The sequence below is a fragment of the Fulmarus glacialis genome, unplaced genomic scaffold, assembly GCF_000690835.1.
Source record: "Fulmarus glacialis isolate BGI_N327 unplaced genomic scaffold, ASM69083v1 scaffold7238, whole genome shotgun sequence".
Classification (NCBI taxonomy): Eukaryota; Metazoa; Chordata; class Aves; order Procellariiformes; family Procellariidae; genus Fulmarus; species Fulmarus glacialis.
In genome coordinates, this window is record NW_009227538.1 from 2021 (window position 1) to 23586 (window position 21566).

The window sequence follows — 21566 nt, forward strand, 5'->3', positions numbered from 1 at the left end:
GTCGTTGGGAATTTCCTGCTTTTTAGCTCCTTGATCTCCTAATCTGCATCAGAGATTTTGTTCTTATTTGATTTGGGTTTTGTTTTGCTTTGAATTAGCATGAACCAGGAGGCAGACCACGTGAGAACGGAGGGAATAAACCATCTAAGCACAGATCCCACTGCTTTTGGCATGAATATTAAAACTCCATCTTCCTGCCCTAGATAGCTGTTGGTGTTAGGTTAGTCAGGCAGGGTTCCCAGAGCCTAAAGAAGCAGAATTGCTCCTGATCATCAGAAAAAAAAAAAAAAATAGGTTGTTTTTTTTTAAGGAAGGCATGGAGGGAAATGCTGTTTTTTCAGCAGGCTCTGGGTTACACTCCCTTCTCTCAAGCAAACATAAAATAAGGCTGGATGTGTATCCCCATTGTGCAGTGGCCCAGGAGGGCTCAGATGGCCATGAAACCCCAGGAACACATCTCTGAGGATAGATGGGTTTTGCTCACTCTCTTCTTCTCTGCCCTTTCTGCAGGCATCCAGCACACGTCCGGAGTGCAGCATCATGCAGGAGATTGAAGAGGAGCGCAGCCAGTGCTTGGCAGACCTTATTGGGGATAACCAGACTTCAGGTATGGGGACGCTCTCTTCTCTCCCTGGCCTGCAAGCCAACATCACCCAACCTCACATCTGCCTTGCCCATGCCATTTCTCACCCCTTCTGCTGCTGGAGCAGGGCAGTCATTCCAGCTGATGTTGAGCTCTTACATTAGGAGGGAGAGAAAGAGGTACTTCCAAAGTATGATTCAATCAATCAAGAGTTTGAACAGCTCACTGGGGATCACTCGCTGCCTCCCAGCTGGGTAAGCCTAGCTGAGGTGTCTCAGTGTGTTTAATCACAGTCAGTCATCCATCTCTCTGAACTGGAAGTGCCTTAACCAGTTTTACCCTGGGATCTGAAAGCCTGAAGTTCTCATAGGCCTTGGGTTACTTCAAAGGAAGTCATGGCGACCTTCTCCTTCCGTTGAACTGCCCTTCCATCCCCATGCCAAAATTGCTCCTGTCCTGGTGGCGAAGCAGAGGAAGGAAGGGTATGCTCCAAGGCTGCAAGGTATCTATGAAGTTGGGCCAGGTGGCTGAGATCCTCTCCTTGTTCACGTGACATGGAGCGCGCACCACATTGGGCAGTCCTCTTGGAAGGCCCCCCGGTCCCCTTAACCCACTCCCTGATTCATTGATCAAGAGAGGAGGGCCAGGTCAATAATGCCACCTTTGCTCTCCAGCCTCCCAAGTTTTCTCCCTCTCGGCCTCAGGCAGCAGCGGTGGAGCTGTGCCTCCCTTGAGGAGCAGGCATGGCACACCACGCGTCGGGCACGTGGGGTTTCAGAGCAGGAGAAAGGCTGCAGGATGTTGCTGTGAACCGAGGAGCTGCAGACCAACCTGCAAGACATGACATGGGTGGGTGATGTTGAAAGGGTCTGTGCTAACACCATTCCCCAGTGGGCAGCCTGCAGAGAGCTTGGGAAATTTTGATACAGCCACCCGTGCTCAGTCTTAAATTGTAGAGATCAGTGTGGCAGAGAAAGCAAGCTTGTGGTTTTGGTGCTGTCCCGTCCCATCCCATCCCATCCCATCCCACAGCAGCGCTGTCAGAGCCCCAAGTTGGGGCATCAAGTTGGACCTTTCCACCTCCAAGTGCCTCTCTCAAGTTACAGGTCCTGGTTTTGTGAGTAAAGGAGGTGTAGGGACCGGTGGTAGGCTGTCAGGCTCCGAAAACAAGGGATCACGTTGCTGGGGGAAGGGATGGGAAGATGCGTATCCTGCATGATATTTGCATCCCACCTCCTGAAAGAGGAAAAAGTGGAAGAGGATGTCTTCTCATCCTTTCTCCCTTGGCATTGCTTGCAGCTAGGCTACGGACTGAAGGACTGTTCTGCACAATGCTTATGAAAGATAGAATAGCATCCTGGGGACAAGCTGATCCCTGGAGGAGCTCTACTGAATGCAAGGATGGCTTTTGGCCCCTGCTTTTATCTACTAAGATACGGTTTTCTTTGATTTGGAAACTATTTCAAGTGTCCCTGTGTAGTTAAATGGAGCCGTCTGAAGAAATGTTCTCCTGGAGTCCAGTAAAGGGAAAAGTCAGGGTAGTTAAAAACATTCATCTGCAAGCCAACTAAATGCTTCATTTCATTTTCGTGGACATTTAAAGGCATTCAATTAAATACCATTCGCAATAGAAGAATAAATACTTGAAGTGTTAATATTTTCTTTCTGCTTTTTCAAAATGGTTTTTCTCATTCAAAAGTTTAATCCAAAACAGCTTTTTTTTTCTCTCCACTGAATTAAACCATTGAAAATATTTTTCCCGATTCTGATGTAAAAACACACTCAGTCATGTTGCAAGCCTGTAATGCCCAAGCACTAGCAAGATTATAAAAATCCTTTGGAGTTTGGTTTCCAAAATGGAATGCTGAAATATTAGACTGGGATAATTCTGCATTTCCACCAGTCACTACCCATGGTCATTAAATGGGACTGATTCAGAAATCGCAGTTGTGACCACTATAACATATTTTTTGTCCATGGAGACAGTACCTGCTACTCCTGAGTTAATGTCAGATGTCATTTGTGTATGTCTGCATGTCCTGGGTAGAAATGGTCATTGATGAGATCAGTGTGGAACAAGTGTCTGTAGGGACACAGCACATGTCCAACCAAATTTTACAATGCAAACTGTGTGGAAAGCAGCTCGCATCCATTTTTCCCAAAACATCAGCAGGTATTTAAGAGCTCAATACCTGACTCTTAGCTAAGGCACTCACGGCTGCCCTTGCAATCAACAGAAAGAAACCAGCGTCTCTAAACTGTTGGCTCTCAAGTGGGTGACAATGGGTGAATCATCTTACGGAGAAGTCTGTTTTGGAAGTGGTGTGGACAGGTAACTTCAAAGTGTCTATGTGTTTCCCCCTCGGAGAGTTCAAGGTACAGCATGTGAGCACATGTAGGTAGAAAACGCTGTTTTTCTGGAGTGAGGCTCCATAACTCGATAAATGTAGCTGAGCACAGCTGCAAAATAATACTTTGAACTTTGATGGTTGGGGGAGAGGAAGAAGTTTGGCGGGGAGAAATCTTATGAAGGTGATGATATGAGATCATATGAAGATGTTGACTGTTTAGTCTGAGTGTTGCTGGAAAGAAAAAATCCTAGTGAAACTCCCAGGAAAAATGTAATTTTAACACGGTTCAGTCCCCCAGAGAAGGAGAATGGAAAGCAATTGAGAATCCCTACCACCCGTAATGTAATACCTTGATTTATGGCCCGGTAGGTGTATTGCCTTCTGCGCATTCCACATCCTTTTAGCAAAAAGAAAATCACTTGAGGTTTAGATTTGTTATCCTTTCTAATTAAATGAGTGGAAATAAGGAAACACACCGTTTTGGTACAGTCTGGAAATAAAGCTTTGTTTAGAAGCCATTATCAATTGTATTGATCAGAGGGCCTTAATCACAGATGTAATTTGATGTGTCAGATAGATTAGTCACTTATTAAGAACACCTGATGGTAGTGCTGAGATTGATCACCGGCTCAGGATAAGCAGGTAGATTTCCACTGATAAACAAGAACGTCTGTCTGAACGCTATTTTGTCTTCGAACACCCATTCCTTCTAGTGGGCGTATATGCATGGGTGAAATCAGTGCTTTCTTTTCAAATTAAACCTCTGTATTTTCAGTCCCGCTAGTAGGTGCCAAGTGCTGCTCCTGGTGTCAGCAGTCCTGGACCACAGGACTGCTATTTATTATCAGCAGGATGAGAGACTCTCTATTCCCCATTAGGAGTGTGATTCAGTATCAGTGAAGTTACCCACATTCAAGGAGACTTTAGCAGGGACACAGGAGAGACGCGGGGGTCACAAAAGCATGACCACCTCTGATGAGAAGAGGTTAGCTTTTCAGCACGGGAAGGGCTGCAGAAGATGCAGCTAGGGAGAAAACAGCAGGGAAGACCCGTTTAAGCTGGCAGTGTGTACCCAGGAGAATAAAACGGCTGTGAGATCAAAGTCTGGACTTTAAAGGAAGTTTGTAACCATCAGAGGATACTGAACAGCCTTTCTGGAGGTCTGCAGGAAGGCGTGTTTTATTGACTTTATGGCAGAGCTTGCCCAGTTTATGAAAGGGTGTGTAGGATGCAGTTGCGTATTGCAGCACAGGATTGGATTTCACGAGAAGGACTGCCCTGTTATCCTTTTACCTCCGTGCTGAAATAACTAGTAAAGATGTAAAGCGACAGTTGTGATTCAATACAGAAGTGGATTCTTTACCCTCAAGACTAAGTAGACTGAGACCAATTTGTTTCACGCAGGCAAATAGCCATTGCATGGGAATGACTTTTGGTGAGGGATTCCTTTCACTTGCTTTTAGGTAGCTCCAGTGTATGCATCTCTTTTAGGATGTGATGAATTATGTTCAGATTGTCTTGCCTGTTGATGAGATCTTCATTTACTGTGAGAGGATTCTTAGTGAGCAGCTCAGCTGCGTTGGAAATAACCACACTTTGCAGATGATTCCTGTCCTGGTGTTCAGTGGCTCGGAGGGGATCTGGCCAAATGAGGTAAAGTACCAATTCCATCATTAGGAGTGATGAATCTGTTCGTTCACATACAGAATTGCAGTTCAGGAAGCTAAACTTCCACTTGGGTATTTGTTAGATGATCTTTCCAGCCCTTTGGCCCCCAAAGAGCGCTCACAATATAATTTGAGGCATTATTAAAAAAATCTTTTGAAAAACCTGTTACTGTGCAAGTGGTAGGATTTTTCCCTGCTCAGTGCAGGAGACGATGTATAAAATGCCTCACCTCAATCTCAGTGCAGACTGTGCTCCTAAAGGGCTTAAAACTTAACTTCCAGTGAGAGTGCCTGCACCATTTCTACGAAGTGATATAGAAGACTTTTTTGCTGGGTTTTGACATGTTGGAAAAGGAGTTTTGGTTATTCCTCCCCTTATCACAGCGCTAAGGAGAAAATGCTGCTGGATTGCATCACACACAGATGTGCCTGGGTGTTGGACTAGTGAAATGTGTAGTTTTGTTGTGTGTGAGATGTCCGGCTTTCCTTGCCAGAAATGGGCCATTGTCATGGCAGGCATGGCTGGGATACACTAGATGAAATACCATGAATGATACAGATCATGTCTGCTTGTAATGATGTCATGCAAATGTGAATCATTAGCTGTGGATGCCTTGATTTCCCACCCTAAGCATGTTTTAATCCCATTCCACACTAGTCTCAGAGTTGGTCTCCCTGCAAACTTTGCCTTACTTGATATCCATAGATTATTGCAACTATAGCAGCACTGTTGCTGCAGCTAAGGTGACTCCTGGGTCTCTTGGCCTTAGTTTTCCTCCTTTAAAATAGAAATATTAATATTTTCCTATCTAGCAGGGGTAAGGTAAAGACAAACAAATTGAAAAGTGTCCAGCTATTTTATGACTGGGACTTATAAAAGTACTGTGGGCAGACAGAGGAATAGGAAATGAAGTATTTTGGCAGCACCCACAATTTAAATTCCCAGGAAGCTGCTATGTATCTGGGGAGAAATAACACCCCAAAAGAGAAGATTCACGTCATCCAGGTTAGGTTGCCTCTTCTCTTTCTCCACCTCTTTTCTCCCAAATAAATCTGTACACAGTATCGTACATCAATCTGCAATGGCTGCGGGTGCAGGTTTTTGTGGATGATGTTTTCCCGGCAGCTGCTTAGGGAATTCCTTGGGGATGCTCAAGTTATATCGAACATATACAAAACCACGTTGCCCTATATGCCAGTGCCAAGCAATGCAATGGTGTAACAGGCATGCAGAGGCAGCAGCTCAAGTCATGACAGTGCTCCATCGTCCAGAACAGCTGGGACATTTAACTCAGCAGCATCTCGGTGCAGTTACACCACCAGTGACCCTGCAGCACTGCTTTCTGCAAGATGGGTGTACTGTAAGCAACCAGTAGCAGGTCAAGTCGGGGGGGGTTCAGCTGCATCGTTCAAAAAGTTCCCAGTTCATCCCAAATTTTCAGCAGCCAGTGGTTGTGGGAGTCCTGAGCAACTGCAGGATCAGTTCAGCCAAGTCAGCCCCAGGATTTGAACGCCCTCAGTGAGAGCTCTCCCTGCCGCCCTGCTGGACAAGCATGATGAGAAGTTTTTGAGAATTGCTTTGTAGACAGGAGTTTGCACGCTGCCAGCAGCGATAGCAGGTTGTGAGCTGCCCGGTAGCTGCTTGGGCTGTCTTCTTTCCCTTTCTCTTTGCTCTCTTGCTGTACAGGGCTGCTTCTCTGGTGGCATCTCCCACCACTGCAATGTAAAACAAATAAATAAGGTGATTCCGCAACCTGGTAATTTTAGGAGCTTGTAATAAATTAGAGTTACTAATAAATTAGTAATTTTAGGAGCTTGTAATAAATAGAGTTCCTCAGTCATCTGCCTTACTTTGACAATGCTTACAAACATATTTCAAAAGTGAAGAATGCAATCCCAGCCCCGCTGAAAACCAGGCTGTTACTGCGGATACTTTTTCAGCCAGGACATCTGTATGCAACACAGTGACTGCTTAGCTGATAATACAGTTAGCAGCAGTAGGGAAGCTCTCCCAAGGGTTAGGAGGAGAGGATGGCTGAAGGGGGTTTGGTTTCCAGACTCACAGTTGGTGGCAAATCTCTCTCTACATGAAGTATGACTGAGCTCCTAAAGGCTCGCTGCAAGGCAGGTCTCACCGCTGCGTTGCTTCTTGCTGACTTCCACTTGTTTTTTCTATATAATGATCCCGGAGCACAGAGGGGGTGTTTTTTGCTTTGTTTTTGGTTTTGTTTTTGTTTTATTTTGGTTTTGTTTTTGTTTTTCCATGGCTGTAGTTTACGAACAGTTCAGCTTAACCTGAAGCACCCAAATAAAATAAAAAAAAGTAACCCTCTCTTTTTTTTGTTAAAAAGCAAGAAAAGCAATCAGGTCTAGGTCGGTTGGCTTAGCTTATTATCTGTTTATCCCATTACTGCTGATCAATTTGGTCTGCAATCAGATATTCTTTCAGAAGCAGGAGATGGCAGTCATTTAGGGATGGCAGCTGAACAAGGTACTGTGACTCGTGTTTGGGTGGGATGAGCAGCTCTGGAGACCATGCTGCTGTGCAGGAAGCATGGCATCGTACAGTAAACAGCCTTCATGGAGAGTGGTGGGAATATCAGGCAGTACTTGGGCACAGGAATCCTGGCCCAGTTTGGGAGTTTACTTTAACGGCGTGGAAGTTTGAGTATGAGGGAAAATATTCAAGAACAGAGGGGGGAGACCTTTAAACCACAGAAGACTCCTGGCACCAGAGCCTGATGACCTGAGCAGGTGGGATGCGGTTTTCTGCATTAACATAGTTCCTTGGCTTCGTATCACAAAATCACTGAGGTTGGCAGGGACCTCTTGATATCATCTAGTCCAAACCCCTGATTAAAGCACAGTCAACCAAATCAGGTTCCTCAGGGCCATGATGAGTTGTGTTTTGAGTATCTCCAGGGATAGAGACTCCACAACCTCTCTAGACAACCTGTTCCAGCGTTTAAGTGTGTTAACAGAGGTAAAAAATCTTATGTTTAAATGAAATTTCCTGTTTTTCAGTTTGTGCCCATTGCCTCTCTGTTTTCTTTGCTTCCCCTGAATGCCATCAGATATTTATACACATTGATAAGATCCCCCCATGAGACTTCTCTTCTCTAGGCTACAGTCCCAGCTCTCTCAGCCTTTCCCTGTATGTGAGATGCTCCAGTCCCTTAATCTTCTTTGCAGCCCTTTGCTGGACTCTCTCGAGTATGTCCATGTCTCCTGTGTTCTGGGGAGCCCAGACTTGGACCCAGCACCCCAGATGAGTCTCACCAGCGCAAAGGAGAGGGGAAGGATCACCTCCCTCAACCTACTGGCAACACTCCTCCTAATTCAGCCCAGAATAGCATTCACCTTCTTTGTGGCAAGGGCACATTGCTGGCTCATGTTTAACTTGGTGTCCACCAGGACCTCCAGGTCCTCTGCAAAGCCGCTCTCCAGCCCGTATGGGTGCATGGCATTATTGCTTCCCAGGTGTAGGACTTTGCATTTCCCTTTGTTGAACTTCCATCACTTTATGGTTTTTCAGGCCTTTTTTTTCTCCAAAAGGGAAGACCTTCAGCTTGATTTGGATCCTAAATTCTTGCAGAAGTTAAGTGTAAGTGAAATGAGCTCAGAACTTCACAGCTGGAGACTGTCAGCATCTCACAGAGTCAGACCAGCATTTTGTCTGTCTGTTCCCCACAGTTCAGTAGCGTGGAGATAGCTGAGATGATTTTCTAAGTGTCCCTGAAAATTGCCAATAACCATCAAAGAGCTGCTACAGTCGAGCTGCTTCTGATACCTCGAGTACTTCAGCACTGCACTTTATATTGGCAATCTAGACCTGGCTGTCTTGCAAGCAGGATTTGAAACCCAATCAAAAAGTCAGAAAAGTGGAAAACATGAAAGAAAATAGTGCCAATCCCCCTCCCAATGCCTGTTCACATCTGCTTAACTTGTACATGCTTCACGCTTGCTGCGGGCAGTAGAGCTGAGTCCTGCAAGCTCATCATCAGCATTGTCACATGCGAAGAAATCCGGGTGGGAAATGGCCCATCTTGTTTAAACTCCAAATACTGCTTTTGCTGTTTCACAGGCCTAGAACGGGGAGGCTGGCTTGAAAAGCCAAATTTGGTGCTTGGGGTTCTTTGTCAGTCTCCCTTGAAGAAGTCAAGGCGTGTTTGATGGGAGAAGAATCAGTGAACATATGGAAATTAAAAGTCAAGCTGGAAAAACATTAATGAAGTTTAAATTAGGAGTCTGTTTATTCATCACCATCTGTTTAGAGTGCAGTAAGATAAGAAATAATTAATAGTTCCTTGCTTGCAAAAGTTCAAGTGAATTCTCACCTACAGTTGCATAAGACCTCCTGGGATAGATGAAGTGTCGGTCGGATTTGTGTGACAGTCCGGTTATCAGCAGTTCCCCAGGTTCTCCATCGCTCGAGCAGGCACTACGTGGCTGATGGCAGCTCAAGCGCTCGAGGTAACGCACACAGCAGGGTGGAGAAGGGGGTGGATGGACCACTCACCCCAGGCTGGGGAGATGCTGCGTTTTCTGGCTGCATCAAGGTGGTGGTACATCCCTGAGACCTGCCAAGTGCTCATTGGGTGCTCCTTACGCCTTCACATACATGAAGATGGATGGTTTAATTAGCAAAAAGCCACTGTTTTAAACTCAGTAGCGGAGGGAGAATTCGGATGAGCTGCTGAACTGGCAGATTTGAAGGGTGGTAGCTTCCAGGGGAAGTATACATCTTGGGAGACGACTGAGGGGGACTCCAGGTAATAATGTAAGGTGGCACTGGTGCAGCCAGAGGAGAGACCTGTCCCCAGGCAGAGAAGGCTCTGCTTGCAGGGAAAGCAGGCAGGTTTGTCCCAATGGTTCAGAGCAGTCAAAGAAAAAAGTCAAGAAAAATAGTCAGACCCTTGGACAGGGGTTGACTCTTGTGAGCCCTTAGCCACACGTCAAAGTTCTTAACAGATGCTCTTGGATAACCAGTGTGGCCTCCAGTTGTCATTTCAGAATTGTGTAGGGCTTTCATAAGTCTTGTACCATATCCACCAGCCCCTCCAAAAATCTCTCATATCCTGGGACATCAGGAATGGCATTAAATGACTACTGCTGGTCAGCTAAATCAAACCCTGAGAACATATTCAATGAAGCCTGGAAAACAATTTAGTTCAGTCTAAAATAGATACCAACATTTGATCTTAATGGTCTCTTTAAAGGCAAAGGGACCTGCAGGACTTCTTTCCATGTTGTCTTTCTTTAGTTTTTCGTTTACTGTACTTTATTACTCTGGTCTAGGTGATACAAAAGGCCTCTTGGTTTCAGTCTTGCTCTGACTAGCAGCATTGGGCACCTTCCAGATATGACATCTGTCCTCTCCATTCCTGGATGATGTGGCCTCTCCTACAACAGCAGAAAATTCAGCCATATGACATCAAGACCTTAAACCCCAGACTCTCATTTTATCTCTTTTAGAGGATCAGTACTAAAGTCAAAGTGCCTTTTATTTAACAGAAATTTTTCTTCCAGTTATTAAACAGCGGCCACGATACTCAGTTGGGACAGGCCACTGCATGGTACCTCCAAATGGTCTTCCTTCATTAACGCTTTCCTCATCTGCTCTGGGACTCTTCCCAGCCACCCACACTTCGTGCTGCAGCTCTTACAGAGGTGGAGCCTGCTCACTGGAAATTAAAAAGAAAGAAATCTGCCCTGTATTTTTCAGAGGACAATCTTCCCTTGACCACGCTAGGAAAGCTGGCATCTGAACCACGAGAAGGAAGCACATGTTGCCATGGCCGTAAATTCAGCTTCAACCCTCAGATGTGAGCAGTCCCCAGACTTTTGTGTTGGCTGCTTTGATACAGTCCGAAGCTGATGGCCATTCTTCCAGGTCATAAGTCTCTTTCTGAGGAAATAGTACCCAAAGTTTTTTTCCCTACAAAGCTGTTATTTTGTTGTCCATCCTTGCTTGGTAACCCACTGCTCAAGGAGGGTGCACCTTTCCACTGAGGACTGCCTCTTCCCAGTTGAATAGTGGTACCTCCTCAGTTGTTTGTCGCTGTCTGAGCCTACCCTACCTCCAGAAGTCCAGACACTTACCAGCGACAGGATGAAATTCAAACACAGATCTACACAGCACCTCATCATTCTTCCCTGTAGAGCTAAGAGCTGATTTTTGCCTCGACCTCACCTTTCTACAGACACAATCACGAGATAAGATGTTACAACATCTGTTTTCTGCCTTAATACGCTATAGGGGTGGAGGCTTTGCTTTTGTTTTGCCCATTGCTGACATGTCCTGGCTGCAAGCTTTCCAACGAACAGCAGTGTTTATTTGACTTGGGAACAGCTGTCTTGTGGCTCGTCGGGATTAACAGCCATTTAGTGGACATGAGTCTTGTACTGAAAAAGGCACTTTAGTTTTGGAGAATATGTAACATTTTTACATGCCATCAGACTTTTTGATTACCATTTTTTTTTTTTTTTTTGCATGGGATAATATATAAATGCACACAGCCTTAGTTATGCAAAGGTTATAAAAATAAGGAGAAAATGTCATTGCTACAGACCAATGGAAAACAAATTCAAAGCATTTTCAAAGCTCTGGATAATTGCTCAGATGAAATCCATCTATGCAGAGCTTTTGTTTCTGACAACGGCTTGTATTTGTCCCCTTCGCATCCTGTCAGTCTTTTAGTTAAGAAATCTCCCCTTCCTGACCTTTTTTATTTTTCTTTTCTGGCTGACTGTATCAGGGCACTTTTGTGATGGTATCTACCCTTTTTACATAAGATAAGTACATTGGAAAATATCGCATATGCCATAAGTTATGTCAAATTCCTGTTACAATATATGGCTGAGGTCCAAAATCCGCTGCAGCTGGTGGAGATTTTTCCACTGGTTTTACTATGCCTTGGAGTTTCTGTAATCTAGGTGCCTTTATGTCTTGATATCTAGACTTTTTAACATAGGAAAGTGAAATTGTGCAGAACATGAGAAGCTGAGGTCAGAGGTACCAGGCTTCACATCCACCAGGCCTAAGTAGGGTTTCTATTATGGAAAGCTTTTAAACTATCGGTGTCTCACAAATTTAGCTTTTCTTCTTTCTTACCTTCTAACCATTAAATATGCCTTCATGTGAAACCAAAGCTTTCTGGCTCCCCTTGTCCCTTCCTACAGAGCTAAGGTACAGGGCTCCCACACAACCTTTCCTGCTTCTGCAGATGCCCCTCAATATTTATGAGTGAGAAGCACATTTCCAGCACAAACTCCAGCACATTTAATAAGCAAGACCCAGATCATAAAGATTTTACATGATGAAGCTCTCTCCAGCTTTGCATAAGTATCTTTCAAGTAGCAGGACAGGCAGTCGTTTTTTTAGTGGAGTGTCATATCTTAGCCCAGTATTTACCGTGAAGAAGAGCAACACAGCATTGGCTGAAAACCTCCTCCATTGCAAAGCACACCATTTGGTCTTGAAGGTACAGGATGCTATTTTAAAGTAGCAACACGGTAAGATTCCCCTTAATCATGCCATAATTGCTATAGGAGAAACCTCGCCACAGCTTATTCCAGACTGGTAAGCCGTGAGCGCATTGCCAAGGGGGGCTGTCACTTGCCTGTTTGCCTTCAAAGAGCAAGTCGAGTCGAGTTGGTCAGTGGGAGGGTTTGCACTTCATTAGAGTGGCCAGGTCTTCTGAGCTGTCATCTTGATGCTAGTATTCAAGATGGCATATACATTTAAGCAAGTCAAGGAATTCATGCAGATTGGGCTAAATGTTGGAAAGTTGAGGAAAAGTCTCCTGACTCTCACAGCACTTGAACTGTCAGTGAGAGCGGCTGCACTCATGTCCTGTCCTTGCTTGGCTGGTTTTCTTAGGAAGTCCCACAAAATCTTTAATGCTTTCTTCCTCACAACATCCCTGCCTCTTTCTGGTAGGCAAGACAGTGAGGTACGGAGGAGCCTGGGTGAGTCTCATTCTAGATCTTGCATTATGAGGTAGTCACTCTTGCCTCCCCAACGGTCAAAAAATCATTGCTAGAGGTTGAGCCTAGTCATCTTCATCATGAATTGCAGTCTGGAGGTGCCTGTGGGAAAAGCCATATAGGAAGGGTAGGTACCTAAATTCAAAGTCTGGTTCTCTATAAATCCAGTTCACTACAACTTCTGGAAGAGCAGGGGGATTTAAAAGAGGAATGAGGAAGCCCTGGAATAATCCTTTAAGCATGCTTCGTGTCAAAGTATGAGAGATCTATCTCTTGTTTAGATGCTGGTGAGGAGATAAGTTATGTTTTTGGCAACCCACACTGTAAATCTTTGTCTTAAATCTTGGCATCTTTTATTTCAGTTTACATGTTCTGGAATTAGGCAGAAGGGCTCAGCTCACAAATTTGATTTATGAAAAGAGTGATCTGGAGGGATGAAAAAAAATCAAGTGTTTATTTAGTTTGTTGGTTAAAGAAAGGCTGAAAGATTAGAAACTTTTTTTTTTTTTAAAACTTGTTTCCTAGTAGATGTTGATGACTGAAAAACTCATAGGATTTTCGTGCTTAAAAATAATCCTCCAGAAATAGTCTCTGGTGATTTCTTTCATGCTGTTTAGAATGACTCAGTCTGGGGGCTTAAGGTGAGGTTTCCTTCATATGTCTTTGAGTCAAATTTCTGCAAACATTTAGGGAGAAATACATCTTTTAACATTTCCTGTTGAGTGCTTGGACGGCTTCTACTGGAAGCCACTACAGAATTGCAAACCAGTTTTTATAGCAAGTGTTCTTCTTACTCTCCAGCTTGTACACAGAGTAGGCAAAATGAAATCAATATCTCTGTCTTGCCACAGATATTGAAGCAAACTCCAAGGTAAACTCTTTTCACTCACCCTCAATTTGGGGATCCTTTCTGCTTTCTCTGGTTGCCCAAGACCGTTTTCTGCTGAATTATAGAATCATAGAATCATAGAATTATTAAGGTTGGAAAAGACCTCTAAGATCATCGAGTCCAACCATCAACCCAACACCACCATGCCCACTAAACGATGTCCCTAAGCGCCTCATCTAGACGGCTTTTAAATACTTCCAGGGATGGTGACTCCACCACTTCCCTGGGCAGCCTGTTCCAAGGCCTGACCACTCTTTCAGGAAAGAAATTTTTCCTAATGTCCAATCTAAACCTCCCCTGGCGCAACTTGAGGCCATTTCCTCTCGTCCTATCGCTGGTTACTTGGGAGAAGAGACCAACCCCCACCTCGCTACAACCTCCTTTCAGGTAGCTGTAGAGCGCGATGAGGTCTCCCCTCAGCCTCCTCTTCTCCAGGCTAAACGGACCCAGTTACCTCCTCATCAGACTTGTGCTCCAGACCCTTCACCAGCTTCGTTGCCCGTCTCTGGACACGCTCCAGCACCTCAGTGTCCTTCTTGTAGTGCGGGGCCCAAAACTGAACACAGGATTCGAGGTGCGGCCTCAGCAGGGCCGAGTACAGGGGCACGATCACCTCCCTCCTCCTGCTGGCCACACTAGTTCTGATACAGGCCAGGATGCCGTTGGCCTTCTTGGCCACCTGGGCACACTGCCGGCTCATGTTCAGACGGCAGATCCCTCACTGAGGGATGAATAAAGGAGCATCAGTGCATCACAAAGAGCACATCATGGTGGGAAGGAAATGCTACACTGTCAGGGTTTTGCATGCCCTGGCAGGATTGTGGTTTTCCTTCAGCTAAGTGGTTTCTCTGTCCCATCCTGCCTACAGTGCTGGAGTGATAGCAGGCAGCATGACAGGCAAAAAATATCCAAAGTAAATGCAAAGCTATGGAAAATTGAAAGGGGAGCTCTGAGGAGATGGGTTTGCTTCAGAGCAGGCTGTCAGTGTAGATAAAAATAAAAAGGTGATGAGATGGAGCTGGGGGAGGAGAGATGCCTGCAGGATGCTTGAGTGTACGAGTGGGGCTGGGGGGAGGAGGGCACAGCAGTGAATACGGGAAGGAAGGGGTTGAATTTTGCAGGGAAGGGTGGGAGGATTCATTTAGTGAACCCTTGGAGCCAAGCTAGCCCTGGTCAAACCTAATCTGTCACAGAAAAATAAGGTAAAACTCTATTGTGCAAGTCCAGGGCAGGGCAGGATGGGGTAGAATTAAAACCACAAAAGATACAAGGGAGAAACTGCTTCCACACTAGAAGTGACTAAATAGGCTAGGACACTTCAACTTGAAAAAGAGATGCCTGAGGAGGGATATGAAAGAGGATTTTATGTTTTTTCTCCCCAGGGGAAAGGATATTGTGGTTAGGTTATGAATATTTCTGTCTTTGTAAAAGAACTAGGCAATTCCTAATGAAACCAGCGATGAGCATGTTCAAAGTGAATTCAGAAAAGGATGTATTTTTTCTTTCAGTGGATACTTAAACTGCAACTCCTTGGCCCAGGAGGTTGTGAATTTTAAAAAAATTTCCATGAGTTCAGAAGCAAAATCAAATTGCATTTAATTTAAAAGATTTATGGAAGAAAAAGAATCTAAGGTATTTTTTTATTATTACATACAACTTTTAAGATTTAAATAGAAGATTGTCCCTGATTCAGGAAATCTCTGCTCATTGGAGTCTGGGGCACTAGTAGTAACACAAGGCTCATGATGGGTTTTCCTAGCCTCTACTGGGACTGAATTCAAGCTGCCTGTCTGGAACCAAGTTAGTAGATTGTTGCAGGGACCATCTTTTGGGGTCTTTTTTCTTCAGTCAGGCAAAAGCTTAGTGCTCAACTGGGACAAGAATGCTGATGCAATGATAATTGGTTGTAACGAGACCAAACTGGGCAAACCATGGCTGAGCACCTAGGCTGCACTTCTGCATGAGCTTGTCAGTGGGAGAATAAATGTCACCCTATTTACAGTCCTAACTCCAGATAGGTGGAAAACTGCCTGCTGATGTCAAATCGGATTGAAAAGGAGTTTGCATTGCAAGCACACCAGCCTGTGATGATACCCAGTGATATCTCAGCTTGGCTTAATCAAGCCTTTGCCTGGCTGTGATCTACCTGTGGGTAGTGAGAGGCATGAAGATCCCAAGATACCCCAGACATCAAATGGGTATCTTTGCATCTGAACATTGATTCGAAGAGCAAAAGTCTTGTGTGTGCATGTCCTTTAGAAGAGTCCAGGAGTGACCCTATTCATTAGGGAGAATTTGGTGTGAATGAGAGATGTGCTGAAAGGTTTTTTTTCTGAATTGGGCGTTCACCTGGGTTAAAAGAGTGCCTGGCACCAGCCTAGTGCCATTCATTTCTTTCCTCGGCCAAACCTAGTCACATCTCAGAGCCGTGTCAGAACTCTGAAAGTCATGTTTATTCATGAAGGAAAGCTATTCTCTGCTGCTTCCTAGATAAGCTTTGATGGTATATTTGCTGTAAGTGTAGATATGACTCAAATAAATGGTTTTTGTTCTCTAGTCTGCCGGTTTTGTAAACCGCTGAACACCTGTGCCTCATGATGATTGACCTGTTTTCGGATTATTAACCTTTTAAAGGGAGAGGAAATGAGGGCCTGAGCTTTGATTCACATTTAGAGAAGACAGTGGAAAAGGTTATCACCTTCTGCAGCTGTGGTGGAGTTTCCTAATTCACTGCAGCCAGGACTGTGTCAGTGGTCTTCAGCCACTTCTTCTGAGACAGAGCCTCTTAGAGGAGGGCTCTCCAAAGCCCAGCTGAGGCTGATGCAGCCCTTGGCTTGCACTTGGCTTGCAAAGAGGGAGGCTGAGCTGCTGGATGTAACGATCTGAGCTCCGGTGTGTGGCTGACAGCCCCTGGACCTCCGGACGTTCATTGATGGTCCTCCTTGAGCAAGACTTCAGGACCCTATTTCAGGAGGGAGAGAGGTGGCTGCTAGTAATTACACTAATTGCGTGGCTTACAGTGCAATGATGAGCTGTTTGATCTGCTTATCTGAATGAAGGTTAAAAGGCAGCTTCATTAGAGTCATGAAGGATTTCTTCCTGCAGCCCTCCAGAAGAAGATATTTGGCTCCAGAGAGCACTTCACGATCTACCAGGCAACAGCAGGACAAAGCTGAGTGTCTGGAAGTCACAGTTAAAATAACTGAAAAGGAAAAGACTTTCTTTTATATATACGTATATATTTATAATGACAAGAGTTTAAAGAGTGTACCTGATTACCCAGGGATGTGGTAAATGCTACTGTCTTGAAAAAGTCACACACTTATTTTTACACTGGTTCTCCAGACTCACTTGTGATCCTTTCCGAAGCAAAGCACAGCCCTTGGCAGTGTGTATTCCTTGGCTTTCAGTAACGAGCAAATGAGCAGAGCACTTCTTTTGACTGAAATTGAGTTGAAGGGTAGGTGTATTCATGGCTCATTTGCACCTGCTGCCTTGGGTAAGGATTGATAAATACCTTTGCATCCTTCCTGCAGATATTGAGTGCAAGGGAGAAGACAACATTTATAATTAATTAATGGAGAAGCACTTAGCAATCGCCAAACATGATTTGATCAAGCAAAACAAATTGTCATCTTTATTACAGCCGTGAAGGCCAAGTGATGCCACAGGGAAGAGAGGGATTTCTTTTTTCTGAGGCACATTGCAGCTGTTTCTGCCCTCAAATACTTTTCTTAGGTATTGATCTGTCACGCTGACATGACTGAATATTGCCTGCCAACTCCCAGATCCCAGCAGTTTGCCAGGGTAAGGGCTATCAGTTTTGGAGAAAGAAAACCATTTTCTGGAAGGCGATTTGATAAAGGTTGTCTGTGTCCTGCTTTGGACGGACAGGCACAAACTTTTGCCTGATGTTGTAATGGGATGACTACAAGGCGAGTGGCAAGCGTTGGGCTGCAAATGCAAAGCATCTTGCAGGTATCAATCTTTGTATTGTTCCAATTCATTAAACTCGAGTTACTCATGCAGGCCCTCTTCTAGTCATTGGAGAGAAGAGGACACCTCCAAAGAATGATTCATTTTCCGAACTTTAGATAACCATCCTACAGTGACATGAACTGCCAGCCAGAGCTCTGGTTGCCATTGGCTTCTTTACGTTTACATGTCTGACTTTTTAGATGCATAAATTTAGGGATATGAATCCCACCTGTAAAACCTGGACCCTTCCAGGCAGCTGCACAAATATTTTCAGCACATCTGTGGGGGCAATAAGGAAGAATGGCTTTGGAAGAGCTAATAGGCAGATATGAGAGGTCTTTACAGAGGCAGTAATTTTTAAAGATCCACTTTGTGTGTCTTGCAAGGCCAGTCTTGTGTGTCTTCACTTTATTTTAATCAAAGAGAGCTTTTGTTACAAAAGTGAACACCTAAAAGCTTTTTTTCATGCATCACAGGTGGTGGTGAAAAATGCTAACACAAAAAAAGATACAGATCACAAAAATTCTCAAAGTGTGTAACTCAGGACATTTAAAAAGCCATCTGATACTATCACCCTTGTATTTTATTTTGCATTATAACCTGACCTGAGGTAATGGGTCCATTATAATTTATTGAGGTTGATGGAGGAAAAGATTGTAGAACATGAAAGATCCTGTCATTAAATCATCTATTTTCCATGGGCAGAATATCTAATATCTTAATACTTTTGGAGCTGCTGGCTGTTTGGTGGCAGATAAGTATGACACTGTGGAAACTGAGCTTTGCAGCTGATATTAGAAACCTGAAAACTGAATTTTAATGAACGCTACAGAAGAGCATGCACGAAGAAGATACCGTCAGTTATTCTGTTTTCCAGGCTCCGATAAACTCACCTCAGGACTTCATTTGAAAAGTTCTGTTTGCTCATGAAAGAAGGAAGGAAAAACCTGTAAAATAACTTTGAAAGAGAGCTGAGGGTTCTTTTTCAGCTTCAAAGCATTTTCGTGTGCTCTCTTTATTGATCTGAGACAGCACGCTGCCTCAGTCTGAACAGACTGGTGATGACACCAGCCTTTTTCTTAGCTCAAGTAATAAAAGGTTATTTAAAGGAGGGATTTCAGATTGGGATATAATTACCAAGAAATGCAGCTTGACAGTGGTTTTCATAGTTCCCTTTGCTTGCATGTGAAAAGTATTTTCTCAAAGCTTTCTTCTTCATATTCTAGTTTCTCTTGTTAGGCTGTTGACCTTAACAGCAACACGTTAGTCACATTTGGGGAAGTGTTGCAATCTAATGGGGCATGACAAATAACCGAGAGCAGAGGTGCTATAAAAAAGTGAGGTCTTTTGACAACCCATCTATCTAACCCAGGCAGCAATTGAAGTGCCTGTCTGTTGGAAATTTGAAGGGGAAAAAAAAATGTTTTCAAAATTCTAGTAAGAACTCCAAAATATATAACATGTTGAGGCAAAAACACATCTGATTTTTTTTTCATTCAGGTGCTAATGTTACATTATTCAACACTGCAGCATGTATGTGATATCATTAATGTCTTTTGAGAAAGCAGAAATAAAAGGGCAAAAACAGAACAACGTATTATAACTCTGTAGGAAAGACATGCCGTTTTTTTCTCCCAGAAAGTGTTTATTCTATCCAGAAAATCTTCAGAAATGCTTAATTTTAACAAAATCCCGTGTTTTCTCCCTGACGTTCGCTCTGTTGGTTATACCTTCATTCCTAGCTTGGACAGCTAGGAGGGTACCACCTTGCACCACCCTTCCATAGAGAGCATCTCCTGGCGACAGCACTGTCCCTCCTCAGCCTCCAGGAGTGTTTTGTGCCTTCTCCCTTTTTAAGGAAGAAACCTGCTTCTTGAGAAGGGATTTGGCTCCTGATCTCTTGACTGTCATCGGTGTCCCCTTCCCGTTGAGCCCATCCCCTGCACAATTATCTCATTTCAAGGGGAAGAAAAAGCTGGTGACAGAAATTTGGAGGAAGCAGAGAAGGAAGGGGAGCATGTCTCACATGTTCAGACCAGGCGTTTTAATGCAACAGGGAGAGATAAAAGCAAGGGAGAGAGCTATTTTATTAGGCATTTCTGCCTTTTTCATCTAAAAAAAGGTGCTGTTTTCTGTTAACTTTGATTTGCCCGATTCTTGCACCGATCTGCTGTCCTTTCTGTGCCCATTTCTGGAAAACTACAGACACCACCAGTGCTGAATTTCAGGGGCTGGGGTAGCTGAAAGTCACATATTTAAATAAAATATTTCTGTGCCTTTCCTTCCAAAAAGTGCCTGCACCGAGGTGGTAGGCTCCACACGCCCTTGCACAGCTGCTCTGCTCTGCCCCGGTTCCTCCGCTCCATCCAGCAGATACCACTCGTGTTTGTTCTACCATCCGCTTTTCTCTTTCCCCCAGGTTGCAGAAGGCAATGGGACAACATCACGTGCTGGCCTGAAGCGGAGGTGGGAGAAGTTGTGGTACGGCCGTGCCCAAAGTACTTCAGATTCCTCACCACTTTTCTCGGTAAGCAAAACCAGACAGCTCATCTCACTGAAATGGTTTTAGGGCTTCACTGCCTGTGGGGTTTCACATCATATCACAGGGGAAGCGTCTTGGTATAATCAGAGGGAGAAACAAGCTCTTTGCACAAGGTAAAGGAGGTTTCCAAGCCCAAACCATTAGAGCATCCTCCCTATCCTTCTTGCAGAACCACGTACTAGTGTGGATCACAGGGTTGCAAAAATGGCTCCTGGTGAAATCCAATAATATGGATGTTGTGCAGTGAAAATTGAATCAACTTGTGTAATAGTATGTTTGTTGTACAAAATGAACAGTTTAGCACCATAATTAATTAAGTCTCTGACATAAAATAAACAAGCTGAAACTGTACGTAATAAAGGTTTTTTCTGCTGAAATGACAAATTTGGCCACTGGCCAAGAAATTAACCTGACAAATAACAGGCAGGGAAGGTTAATGGAGAAAGTAGCTTAACTCACCGTTCGGGGTGTTCTGGGAAGCTTTAATTTAAAACTCAGGTCTCAAGGGCCATGCAGCAACAGGACTCTCTGTCTCCTGGTAGTTTATAGTCATTATTTACTATTTTTATTATAGTAGCCCTGCAGGTCTCCGCAGAGAATTAAGCTCTTTTGCACTGGAGATTACGCACCGAGCTGATAAGTCTCCACTTTTACAACCTTGCAGTCCAAACACACATGATAAATTATGAATGGGAGTAAGGATACAATATCATCCCTGTTTAACAGGCCAGGGCACTACTCTGATTAACCAGCTGATTACATGACTTGCCCAAGGCCACACCAAAAGTCTTTGCAGACCCAGAAGGGAAATTCAAAATCCCTGGAGTCCTATCCTAGTGCTGTAACCCCCCTGTTTCCAAAACTTCCCAGTAGTTTATCACTGCTGCATCAACACCCAGGGAAAGCAGGCAGAAGCTGCTGTAATATCACATCTTGCAGGACAAGACCCCTGCACCTTGGTTCAGCCATGTGGAATAACTGCCTGCTGTTGATGCTTTGTGCCCTCTCCCCTCCTGAGCACAACATTCGCTCACTGGGTTTTAGAGACCCAGCAGAGTTAGTTAAACAGGAAGAAAAAAAACTCTCTAAGAAGTTTTTCTAATACTTCATCCCACCAGAGCAGAGCAATGAGAAAGTATTATATATATTTGATCTCATATATATGTCATTGTGGCTGTTTTGAACTTAAGCTAATTGTCGTGGTTTAACCCCAGCTGGCAACCAAGCCCCACCCAGCCGCTCGCTCACTCCCCCTGGTGAGATGGGGGAGAGAATCGGAAGGGCAAAAGTAAGAGAACTTGCGAGTTGAGATAAAGACAGTTTAACAGGTAAAGCAAAAGCTGCGCAGACAGGCAAAGCAAAACAAGGAATTCATTCACTCCTTCCCATCGGCAGGCAGGGGTTCAGCCATCTCCAGGGAAGCAGGGCTCCATCACGCGTAACGGTTACTTGGGAAGACAAACGCCATCACTCCGAACGTCCCCTTCCTTCTTCTTCCCCCAGCTTTATATGCTGAGCATGACGTCATATGGTGTGGAATATCCCTTTGGTCAGTTGGGGTCAGCTG

The 21566-nt window shown here is 44.4% G+C and overlaps 1 protein-coding gene across 1 annotated transcript in view; it reads left to right on the forward strand.

Moving 5' to 3' along the window:
- Positions 1 to 497: 497 nt before the first annotated feature.
- Positions 498 to 21566, forward strand: part of LOC104080693 (vasoactive intestinal polypeptide receptor-like) — a gene marked incomplete at its 3' end in the record, with an annotated part of 60745 nt that continues 39676 nt past the window's right edge. The window contains exons 1-2 of the mRNA XM_009583174.1: positions 498 to 607; positions 19877 to 19984. Of these exons, the coding sequence (XP_009581469.1) occupies positions 541 to 607; positions 19877 to 19984 (175 nt within the window). The remainder of the gene's footprint in view (positions 608 to 19876; positions 19985 to 21566) is intronic.